The sequence below is a fragment of the Girardinichthys multiradiatus genome, chromosome 5 (genome assembly GCF_021462225.1).
Source record: "Girardinichthys multiradiatus isolate DD_20200921_A chromosome 5, DD_fGirMul_XY1, whole genome shotgun sequence".
Lineage (NCBI taxonomy): Eukaryota > Metazoa > Chordata > Actinopteri > Cyprinodontiformes > Goodeidae > Girardinichthys > Girardinichthys multiradiatus.
The window spans coordinates 33,625,037-33,637,622 of record NC_061798.1 but is presented as its reverse complement, the minus strand read 5'-3'; the positions used below and the strand labels follow the sequence as shown (position 1 = coordinate 33,637,622).

Genomic DNA, 12,586 nt, shown 5'->3' with positions numbered 1-12,586 from the left:
ATAGAAAAACGTTCTATCCAATTTGAATAAATAACTGAATCTGACTGCACTGTTCAATGGTTAGGATTAATTGGAATGTATGTACCTGACTTTTGTGAAGTGCCTTGAGACGACATGTGTTGTGAATTGGCGCTATATAAATAAAACTGAATTTAATTATTTTTATTGTTTGTCATAATTTCCATTTGTCTTGTATGTGCATTGTTCAGCTACTCCCAACCTAATAGGATATCAATGATGGAAAGTAAAAATAAACTTCTGCATCAGAAATATTTTGTGATGATCAGTTGTCAGAAAGAATGCTTTTATGCTCAGTTCACAAATAACTTTAAAATAAAGAAACATTTAACAAGGAGCCTAAAGAAACTTTACAAATTGGGTTTTTGTTTTTCTTGGACATTAAAAGTATCACAGCAGAGGATCTGTGTGCATGTGTGTGTGTGTGTCAGATTACCCCTCATATACTGAAGATCTGATCCATCAGCCAATCACGTTACAGGGCCGTTTAATGTGATTATCTCCACTTTCAGCGAATAATGAGAGGAAGGAGTATCTCAGGGTGTCTCTTGTTTCATTTCGCCTGAAAGAGCTTCACATAGTTGTGCCTCCCTCTTTAGTACTAAAGGGTTTAAAACTGGAGCAACCAATGTTGGAAATAAATTACAAATTAATTACAAAAGCTGACGATAGTGTCATTCATTACTTGCTATGTATTAAACTATAGAATGAGAAAACATATTTAATGTCAGATTAAATATTAGAGGAAATTCTTATAAGACAGACTGTGATAACTCAATATGGTTTAAAACAAAATGATTGTAGTGCATTACTGACAAATCCCCATATAAAACATCACAGCATGTTTCATTTTATTTAGTGTTCTGACACAGAGAGTTTTGCTTGTGCATCAACTCTTCTGGAGACATCTTCTTGGATTAATGCTCACCTTGTCTGGCCTGTAAGTTTACGGGGGCTTACCATGTCTTGGTCATTTCAAACTTTTGCCATACTCTTTCCATTTTCAGGTGATGGATTGAACAGAGCTCTGTGAGATGTTCAGAGCTCAGGAAATGTGTGAAAAATACATTCAGCTTTAAAATTCTTCTAAATTTTACCCATGACCTGTCCAGTGTGTTCGTTGGTTTTCATGAAGCTCTATTTATACTGACATTACATTACAGATAGGTCGACTCTGTTCACTAATAAGATGACTTCTGAAGCCAATTTGCTAGTTAATTTAATTGATGGGTATCAGAGCAGAGGGGACTGAGCCCATGTTCATATTAAACTTTTTAGATTTTTTGTTTATTTAAAATGTACTCATCGTTTTCCGTCCACTTCACATTTATGTATTATTTTGCAAATATAAAATCCCAATTATATCAGTTGATGGTTGTGGTTGCAACATGGCAAAATTTGATGCTAAATAGGTAAGAATATGTTTTTGTATTGTTTGTATTGTTTCCTCTGGGTCCAACCAGTAGCACACGCAATTTCCTCATTTAAAAAGGGCGGTCTGCACCTGTTATCCATCGCAAGCGCAATCTTTGATAATCGCATGCAACACGCCCACTTATTGCATGTGCAATTTATTTATAGTACACGCAAATTAACACCCGTTATTTGGGATCTTTGATCTTTGGGATCTTTGATCCCAAATAGCTTCATTGGGCCTGTTCATTGGGTGCATTGGGTTCCTTAAAGTGCATTATATTTTTCTGCTAGTTTAAAACTCAGTGAACTTTTGAAATGACTCTTAATTTTTTCCTGGGCAATTAAAGTGAAGACATTCATATTTTATAAATGCGTGTCTCGGTAGACCTTGAGTTTGAGAACAGCCTCCAACCAGTGAAATCTGTCTAGGTTTGTTTTGGAACAGCCATAAATAACAGGGTTTCATCTGAGCTCCTAGGATATAATACAACCATCAAATAATATTAGTATTGCATAGGAATGCTGCGTTCTTGATATTTCTGATAAGACAGTCATATTGTGACTTCTGCTCCTGCTGCTTGAGGCCTCCAAAGTTTGAACTCCAGACCTTGAAGCTCAGTGAACATGTCTTTTTTACAACAGTGTTCCAATCTGTCAACATAAATTCAGATTGTAGGAGTCCAGAGTCAGCCCTTAAGCACTCTGGAAGAGGAAAGTTTTCTTTAACAATAATTTTTAAGGTCCTCAGTGAAAGCTGTGTGTGAGCCTGTTTAATGCCTTCCAAACATCAACCCAACACTGATTAAAATGTGTCAAACGCTCCAATGGTCTGCTCTGCCTTTTTAGAGGAGGCTAATAAATTGCTGCCTGGGAAAAAATAAGGTTTTATGGAAGCATCTTTACTATGTTGGTAAAGGTTAATCTTAGCTTTTACAAAAGTTGTTGCAGTAGTTGTTATTTCAGTTTTTTCCGGAGAGGGCAACACAAAGTAGGATTTTTCTGTTATCCAAAATGTTTTGCGTCATTAGCTCCTCTTTTTAGCAAAAAGCTTGCAAGTAAAACTCTGTTTGGGCATCAGGTGACATACAATCTTCAGCCGTGACTGCTGCAGCAGCTCAGGGCCAAGCCAAGCAAGCCAAACGAGTACCAAATTATAACCCTGCTGAGTCATTTCAGTTCAACTACGGTCTGTCTTCCTCCCCATATCTGTAACTAGAGCAGCCTTGGACGGTTACTTAATGCACTGGAAGCATTCTCTCTGTCACGAAGGCAGAGTTGAAACTAAATTGGTTAAAAACTAACACAGGACTTTTGCAATGAGAATCTGACTTATAAAAGTAAAAAAATATGTCCTGTAAAATGCAGCCTGATTTATGTTGTTTCTCATCTTTCAAGGTTATTGGGCAAAAATAATATTTCAAACCATTGTCTTAGCAAATGTCATTGTGATAGGAGGAAATTCCTGTTAATTTAGAAGCTAGGGTGAAAAGGGTATAGTTAAATTCCCTAAACTGTGTATATTTTCCTAACCCAAACCCAGTATGTATGGTGTCTAAATCTAAGGAAATGGCTTCTAAAAGTCTTAAAGAAAAAGGGAAAATGAAAGAACAATTCAAGCCAGCTCTCTTGGTTAAATGTATTGCTGTTTTTGTGCTTGTTGACCATCATCCTGAGAACCAATTTGGATTTTCATGGAACTATGAACTCCCTAAAATAAGCAAGGCAATCCATGTTTTGACCATGACAAGTAAATCCATCTGCCTACCACAAAGTCATAGTTATTTTAAATGGAAATACAGTCTGCTCCTTCTTATGTTTGTTCTGTTGTTTCTTTACAGTTGTACTATATGTTGTTGTGGAGTAATCAAGTTCTGTCCTGTTTATTTTTGGAACGACCCAAATGCAGGCAGAACCAGAGGGAGAGAGATGAAGTAATAAGTCTTGTTTATTTAATCATTAAATAAACATGACTTACAACATTGACATAAAGGAAACAGGATATTGGACCAGCATAGGGTAAACAGGCAAGGAAAGCAACGCAGAACATGCAGTCAACAGAGGCAATGTAAAAACCCAGCAGTGAACAGGGAAATTTTAGGAGCTTATATACTGAGGGAAGTGTGGAGGATGATATACAATGCAGGTGTGTGTAATCAGGGGATAACATGGAGCATCATAGGCAGAAGGAAAGCAGGGAAGCTGAGGGAGTCTAACTAACCTTGAAAGAGCAGAACGGGGATACAAAGAAACCCTGTGGGAAACATCTAATAGAAATTTTCCAGGAATAACTCTAAATGTAGAAAGAACGGAAGACAAGAATGAACTAACAAAATAAACTCAAAGTAACGAACTAATATGGAAACAACTACTAACAATAACGAACACAGAGAAATGGACTGAATATGGCAAAACCTATATATATATATATATATATATATATATAATCTTTTTTGCTTTAAACACTACAAAATAGCTACTTTTCTGACCAGAAAGGCAGATGTGGTTGCCAGATGTGGTTGCCAGGTGTGGTTGCCAGTTAGAGACTATCCCAGTGAATAATAGGGCTGCAGCTAAAGATTATCTTAGTAATCGAGCTTTCTATTTATTATTCTTATGATTAATCGAATAATCGGATAAAAAACTGGCACAATCTGCAGATTTTTTATTTAACTGCTTAAGCTTTTTTTTGAGTAATTGAAACACATGGCAGAGAAAATGTCGTACACAAATAATTTGCTTTCTTTTTTTAAAAACAACAATCATTTTTGTATTGCAAATACAATGACATAGCATGTCTTTAGTGTACACATGAACATGTGTAGCAAAGGATGTTTCTGCAGTTAAAACAAAAAGTTCTAACATCAACATGTCAAAGGTCATCCCTTTCTGGTCGACCAGTGGAGTGCTAGCTTACTCCATACTGAAAATAGTCACAGACCACATATTGCATAAAGCGTCCACTTGCATACTGCATTCTGACTTTTCTAAGAGATTTTTTTTACATCAAAAAGCATAATGTTATCCAGATAAAAAGAGGCTTTGTAGTGTACTTAAGTGCCAAGTTAAACTTTTGTTATTCAGTGCAAAAACAGAAAAGAAATAAGAAAGAGGTTCCTAACAGAAATTTGAACCACGTGAAGCTAAAGCCATGCCACCTGAGAAATTCTGGATAGTGCATATTTACAGACAAAGAAGATTTTTACATCTTAAATGCTAAATATTTGTAATTGTTTCTACAGTTTTGGTAAAATTACTATTCTGAGTGGGTTGTTCTTTCAGCAAATGGCATGTTGTAGAGTCTGTATACTCCAGTTAACAATTATTCAATTACTAAATTAGTTGACAAATATTTCAATAGTCGATTAGCCACAATTAATCAGATTAATTGTTTCAGCACTAGTGATAAAATTTAATTTTGGCATACACAGTGTGAATCCATGTCACTTAAAATATGATGTCCAAGTATTGCATACAGCAGTCCTTTGATGTGATGACAACTCCAGTTCGGTGTAATGAGCAGCTCTACTGGAATCAAGTACACCCCAGAGAATTTAAGTGCACCCTTTCATCAAACATTTTGACAGGTGGGCGGGACTTCCGGTGAGGGCGGGACTTCCGGTGGGGGCCATGTGGTTGCCATGTGGGCAGGGGGGGTGTGTCCAAGGGGCGTAACAGTGGATGTTGATTGGTTGTCGTCATTAGGGGCGATACCTTAAATGAGTCAATTAAAACACAGGGGTGTGTTTAAGGGTGTTACGGGGAAGGCCTTAAATGAGCCAATTAAAACACACAGGGGTGTGTTTAAGGGTGTTATTAATAATCTGTATGTTTTTTCAGGCGTTAATACATCTAAAAAACAAAACAAACAAAAAAAAGACATGCATCCTTTTATATTTTTAAAGGTATAATCAACTTAATGTTGACCTATCACATGAAATCCTAATAAAGGAACTGTGTAACCTGACAGAATTGTAAGTTAATTTTGCTTTACAGCAGGACCTATTTGTTGAATATATGAGCCAGTCTAAATCCGTTCAAAATAGAAAAGACCTAAAAAAGTAAATAAATAAAAAAAAATTGTGCTTCACTACATCGATGGAACGAGAAAAACCTTCAGCTTCTGCGTCAACATACTGGAAAAGCAGCTGAAATAGGTAAGACGAATATCAGATTAACAGAAAAAAAAAAGAACATCAGTATACTGTTTCCAAGTTACAAATTGACTAGCAATGATGTGTTTGTTTTAGAATCATGAGAGACTCCATTTTAGGAAAAAAGGAATGATAATTTTAGTTACCTGTAGCTTTTCTAAAAAACATTTTACTTTTTCATCTTAGAGTTACAGGGGGTTACAACTGTTAGGGGCGATGTCAGGAAAGGGGCAGTTACGTCTGTTTCTTAGATAACATATCACCTTTGAACTCAAGAAGGGTTTTGGTCTTAAAAACATAGGCAGCTGAAATAGGTAAGACGAATATCAGATTAACAGAAAAAAAAAAGAACATCAGTATACTGTTTCCAAGTTACAAATTGACTAGCAATGATGTGTTTGTTTTTGAATCATGAGAGACTCCATTTTAGGAAAAAGGAATGATAATTTTAGTTACCTGTAGCTTTTCTAAAACATTTTACTTTTTCATCTTAGAGTTACAGGGTTACAGTTAATTCTATATCCAACTGTTAGGGGCGATGTCAGGAAGGGGCAGTTACGTCTGTTTCTTAGATAACATATCACCTTTGAACTCAAGAAGGGTTTTGGTCTTAAAAACATAGTCTTTGCAGTTGAGATAACACTGTCATGTTCTGGTATAAATACTGTGTGTAAATGTTGGGGCTCTGTTTCATTGGTTAACCTCAGTGTCAGGGTCTTCAAATGCTGAATGTTTTTGAACCATAACACTTGTTACATTGAAAAATACCAGTACTGACAAGAAAAAATGTCGGTAAATATTTCAGGAAACCCGGAAATTGTGGCTTCTTCTTCTGATAATTCACAAAAGCACAATGACATCTTAAAACGTAAGTAAGTATCATTAAATGCATGTGAATGTTCTCAAATTTTGTTTATATATATTGTTTATATATATATATATATATATATATATATATATATTTGTTTCTTTGTCATAGAACCCACCGCTGATGACCTTGATGATTTCATCTTGACACAATCAGATTATGGTAAGTAAATGTTAAATGCAATAAAATATATATATATATATATATATATATATTATAGTTAACCCTTGACAATGTTTCAATTTATAGATTTGATGAGAGAGGTAAACCCGAATGATCAAGTTGGAGGGTTCAGCGGCTGGAATCCACAGTCCAAATTAAGAAGGCGAATTATTTCCAAACAAGAAAAACTCGCAACAACTGAACTTTCTTTTAACACAGAAATTACGACAGATTCTTTGAATACCCCCCCGTCAATTATCATCATTTCCCCTGAAGACACACCGGATAAGAAGAAGCCACAATTTCCGGGTTTCCTGAAATATTTACCGACATTTTTTCTTGTCAGTACTGGTATTTTTCAATGTAACAAGTGTTATGGTTCAAAGACATTCAGCATTTGAAGACCCTGACACTGAGGTTAACCAATGAAACAGAGCCCCAACATTTACACACAGTATTTATACCAGAACATGACAGTGTTATCTCAACTGCAAAGACTATGTTTTTAAGACCAAAACCCTTCTTGAGTTCAAAGGTGATATGTTATCTAAGAAACAGACGTAACTGCCCCTTCCTGACATCGCCCCTAACAGTTGGATATAGAATTAACTGTAACCCTGTAACTCTAAGATGAAAAAGTAAAATGTTTTAGAAAAGCTACAGGTAACTAAAATTATCATTCCTTTTTCCTAAAATGGAGTCTCTCATGATTCAAAAACAAACACATCATTGCTAGTCAATTTGTAACTTGGAAACAGTATACTGATGTTCTTTTTTTTTTCTGTTAATCTGATATTCGTCTTACCTATTTCAGCTGCCTATGTTTTTAAGACCAAAACCCTTCTTGAGTTCAAAGGTGATATGTTATCTAAGAAACAGACGTAACTGCCCCTTTCCTGACATCGCCCCTAACAGTTGTAACCCCCTGTAACTCTAAGATGAAAAAGTAAAATGTTTTTTAGAAAAGCTACAGGTAACTAAAATTATCATTCCTTTTTCCTAAAATGGAGTCTCTCATGATTCAAAAACAAACACATCATTGCTAGTCAATTTGTAACTTGGAAACAGTATACTGATGTTCTTTTTTTTTCTGTTAATCTGATATTCGTCTTACCTATTTCAGCTGCTTTTCCAGTATGTTGACGCAGAAGCTGAAGGTTTTTCTCGTTCCATCGATGTAGTGAAGCACAATTTTTTTTTATTTATTTACTTTTTTAGGTCTTTTCTATTTTGAACGGATTTAGACTGGCTCATATATTCAACAAATAGGTCCTGCTGTAAAGCAAAATTAACTTACAATTCTGTCAGGTTACACAGTTCCTTTATTAGGATTTCATGTGATAGGTCAACATTAAGTTGATTATACCTTTAAAAATATAAAAGGATGCATGTCTTTTTTTTGTTTGTTTTGTTTTTTAGATGTATTAACGCCTGAAAAAACATACAGATTATTAATAACACCCTTAAACACACCCCTGTGTGTTTTAATTGGCTCATTTAAGGCCTTCCCCGTAACACCCTTAAACACACCCCTGTGTTTTAATTGACTCATTTAAGGTATCGCCCCTAATGACGACAACCAATCAACATCCACTGTTACGCCCCTTGGACACACCCCCCCCTGCCCACATGGCAACCACATGGCCCCCACCGGAAGTCCCGCCCTCACCGGAAGTCCCGCCCACCTGTCAAAATGTTTGATGAAAGGGTGCACTTAAATTCTCTCACCCCAAGAATACATTTACAGCACTTCAAACATCATCAGTCAAAGGTAGTGTATTCTCTTGTTACAATGACTGTAGGTGTGTGTTAACGGTTTTCTGTTTTGTTTGTTTTTGTTTTGGTCATCTTTTAGACTTGTAAATTTGTGATATACTGTACAACTATGGGACAAAAACAATTTACAAATTACAAAAGCAAAACAATCTGTATCTCTGCATGCATGACAGCCATAGCATTCCAGTTTCAGTTTGATTCCACGGGAGCAGACCTCATTCCACTTAAATAGGTACTAATTAGGTCATCACCTGAACTCAATGGCAATGTGCAAAACTGGTGGAAACTCTGCCAAAACACATTTATTATTCCAGAAAATATCAAATTCAGATCTCTAAAACATAAATAACAAAACATTAAACATTTTCCGTGCTAAAAATTAATGCTATTTTTAACACTTAAAAAAATTCATTATTTTTTGTAGAATAAATGCCGGTAGTTTATAAAATAAACCCAAACTGTAGATTTTACTCAAGCACATTTAAAGCAACCCAAAGAATGTAATGTGACATAGTAACTGGATCAAGTGCACCTAGGATGTAGTATTATCAAAGAGTTTGACTAAACATAGGAACAAGTGTAGTTCAACACATTATATTACCATAGAAGTGAAAATATGGTAATATTTTGCCTTTGTTAGATAGCTGATAGGAACAGCAGTGAGTGATATATGCATGGGATTGATGAATCAAGGGAATGGCTTGTGTATAAAGCAGAAATGGTCAAATTACAATGTAAAGCAATGCTTAAAAATGCAGTGTGGACTTTTACAAACATTTAATGACAGGATCTGAGCAGCAGATCAATAAATTTCTGGATTAATTATCTGGCTGATTGGTTTGCTTCCTTATCTGACTGTCTCTCCACTGTCATAGAGCTTTAATGATTTATAACCCAACCATTATGCTGAGTCAGTAGTTTTGCTGACATTCTGTTGAATGAGGACAATAAATCTAAATTGGAGAATAACCACAGGTTTTGCACTACAAAATCTAAAAAAGGTTTCATCATGCAGAGGATAGGTGTTGACAATCAAATACTGCTTTTAGTTACAAAGTTTTCCTTATCTTGCTGCTTTGTTTTACCTATTAAAATCTATATCTAAACAAATACTGTCAAGAACAGGTGCATACGTCCTTTTGCGGTATGAGATATCTGTCCAGCATAAGGCTGGATTGTGTACACAACAAGCAAACCCACCCACATTCTAAAATCTAGCCCTTTAGTCTGCAGGCAGACCACAGCCCTGACTTCTGCGGAGTAAAACCTTCTTTCAACTCAGTGCAGTTGATTTAGGAATTCACAGTGCAGCTGCAAGGCACACCAGCTTGTGCAGAGCAAGGCGGTGATTGCATCCCCTGCATCCCAATGAGGTGACAAGGCTGTGCATCAGCCCCACCATTCAACTGTAACTGGCTAACTGCTGCATCCTAAAGAGCAACGGCTCGACAGCACGCACGACAGAACAAAATCTGAGATCCCTGCATTTAAACCACCGGTGCCACTTTCCTGCCCTTTGCCTCGAAGCTAAAGCTGACAAGGTGGTTCAGTTACAGAGCTATTCTTAGGACTAATTAGAGGCAAATATTATCCAAGATAACATCAAAGAGGACAGTACTTGAAGGATTTAAAAGAAAAAACTAAATTTTCCCTCTTTTCTTTCTTGTTTTCAAGGACTTTGCAAACAGGGTGACATTACTCTGTGTGTGTGAAGTCATTAGTTTAAAGCAGGATGTAAAACAGTCCAGTGTCCCACCACAACCACCCACCAAGTGCTGCTTGACGGCGTCCCTTTAAATCCTTAGCACTGCAGTGCTGTTAAATCAGCCTCACGCCAGGCAGACAACTCACCTCCTAGCGCAGCTTTCATTACAAAATTCATGATGAAGCAGTTCTGTGTTCTCCTCCCTCAGCCAGCGACGTTATCAGGGACCGACCTGGAGCCAGGGGACAGAATACAGGATCTGTCACTGCACACATTTCAGCATTACAAGAGTTTAAATGGGACGGGTGGCATTGAAGAAGGGGAGGATGAGGAATGAGGGAATGATTCAATGCAGAAAAATGAAGAATACCATACATAAATATTTAAGAAAACAAACACCCAAATGAGTTTTATTCCTGGTGTGCAATAACTTTCCATCAACAACCTCAAAATTGTATTTACTTTAGGCACCAAAAGACTAAACTGGGTTAATGCATCTGTACCTTCTAGAACAACACTAAGTTTAGATGAGACACCTGCGCCCTCGATTTACAACCTCACTCTATCTTGAAAGGATTTATGCTGACACTGTCTGACTTCCTGCAATTCATCCTCATACAAATGACTCCCAGAGATGAGGAGGAGAAGGTGAAACAAAGACAGGGTCACACTGAGCTGGAGGAGGCTGTTTTATGTATCCACAAGCCTGAAAAAGCCTGTGTGTGTGTGTGTGTATGTGTGTGTGTGTGTGTGTGTGTGTGTGTGTGTGTGTGTGTGTGTGTGTTGGGGGTGGGGGGGTTGGCTTTGCTTCCTTCACTTTAGCATCTCCATGTGACAGTTTACACCAGACAATATGATTTATTGTCTAATGTATTATAAAAAATAAAATCAATAAAAAAAGACAATATGATTTATGCCATCCTAATCTTGATGTAAGACTTTTTAAAACATTATTTTTCATAATCATACATATAAATTAGCGTATTTTCACAACATTGAACATTATGCCTGTGGGATGTAAAACTCATGTTAGTTAAAATTATACAACATATATCTGATGAGTTTAACAGAGATTAAAACATCTTATTTATTTAAATCTTCCAGAGTTTTACTCTTTCTATAATTTAGATGTAATGCATGCATTTCTGCTGCATTCTCCTGCATACCCTTGACACTACAGTACAGGAAGATGCATCTTAAACTTCCTGCATCCATTCGCTCAAAGTCATCATGCAGCAGTTGAGCGTCTTTCAGTTGTCTCCTAATTTCTCCCCACTGCATCGTCATCTGCAGCAGGACCCTTAGTTTCTCTTCACATGAAGCTGACTGGTTGTAACTAAGTGTTGTTGGCACAGCATCCACACTCACTTTATTTCATACTATTACCACATATAATAGTCAAAATCTAGCATGACAAAATATAAGTTACATAAAAGGAAGGATCTGCAAGCATAAGCATCTTCTGGTGAGAGGTGCATAAACCTACCACCGTCCCGTCCCATCATCAAACATCCCAATTATTATTTACCTGCTTTTGATGCTCCTCCTTTGCACTCTTAATCAGCCGTCTTCCTTCCTCCCCTCGCTGGGAAGAAATAAAACACACAATTTATGCGTCTAAAATGAAGCAACGTGCCCCTCTTTGTGTGAGCAGCTCTCAGTTTGCAGTCATGCTGGCTGTGTCAGAGTCAGGCTGCAGCGGAGGAGGAGAAGAAGGAGGATGGGGAGGATGGGGAGAGTCTATTCCTGCAGGACGAGGGGGAGAACATGCACTAAAAGAAGAAAGGGGAGGGGGAGTTACATAGATGATATACCCTACCTCTTTAGCTTACTTTAACTCCAACAGCAATCATGAGTATCTTAATATAAATAGTGCCTTCTTTGTCAAATGATACTTTATTTTATTCATGAATGCATATGATTTTTACTTTAAAATGCTGAAATATTTTTGTTAATTCCTCCTCAGGCAGACTTCAGACTGATGTACTTTCCTCTTAACTGTCCCATAACATATTGTGATTGAATATGAGAGAATATGCCATGGCAGTGGAAAGCTATCTCACATTAACTTTTTCTTATTTTTCATTTATACAGCTTTCTGATGCCTCTCTGTATTCTTTAGAATACAGAGCATCATTTGATAGATTGACAGGATATTACAAGGACTGAATGACCCCAGTTCTTACCTCTGTTTCTCTCTGTGTTTGCACACAGTGGTCTCGTCGACCTGAATAACACATCCACCTGCTTACCTGTTCCCCACCCCACTTATCACCGCTGTGACATCAAGGACACATAACAAATTTATCACTTGACCTTGACTCTAATTCTAAACTTGCAGCTCTAAAATAAGTTAATCTAACCTTGCAAGTGCTTAGGTTGCCCCTTTTGTGGTGACATCTGGGAATATGATGAAGAAAACAACAAAAGAGCCCAGAAAGCACTAAGCAGATATTTAAATGCTGCATTCCCTATTATTCAAGATAAATG

General features: G+C 36.8%; 1 protein-coding gene across 1 annotated transcript in view; it reads right to left on the bottom strand.

The window, feature by feature from the left end:
* The window catches only part of cplx2l (complexin 2, like), a 29,043-nt gene extending 17,239 nt beyond the window's left edge, over positions 1-11,804 (bottom strand). The window contains exons 1-2 of the mRNA XM_047364377.1: positions 11,625-11,804; positions 10,243-10,328 (exon numbers count right to left, since the gene is read on the bottom strand). Of these exons, the coding sequence (XP_047220333.1) occupies positions 10,243-10,273 (31 nt within the window). The 5' untranslated portion in view covers positions 10,274-10,328; positions 11,625-11,804. The remainder of the gene's footprint in view (positions 1-10,242; positions 10,329-11,624) is intronic.
* Positions 11,805-12,586: the final 782 nt, after the last annotated feature.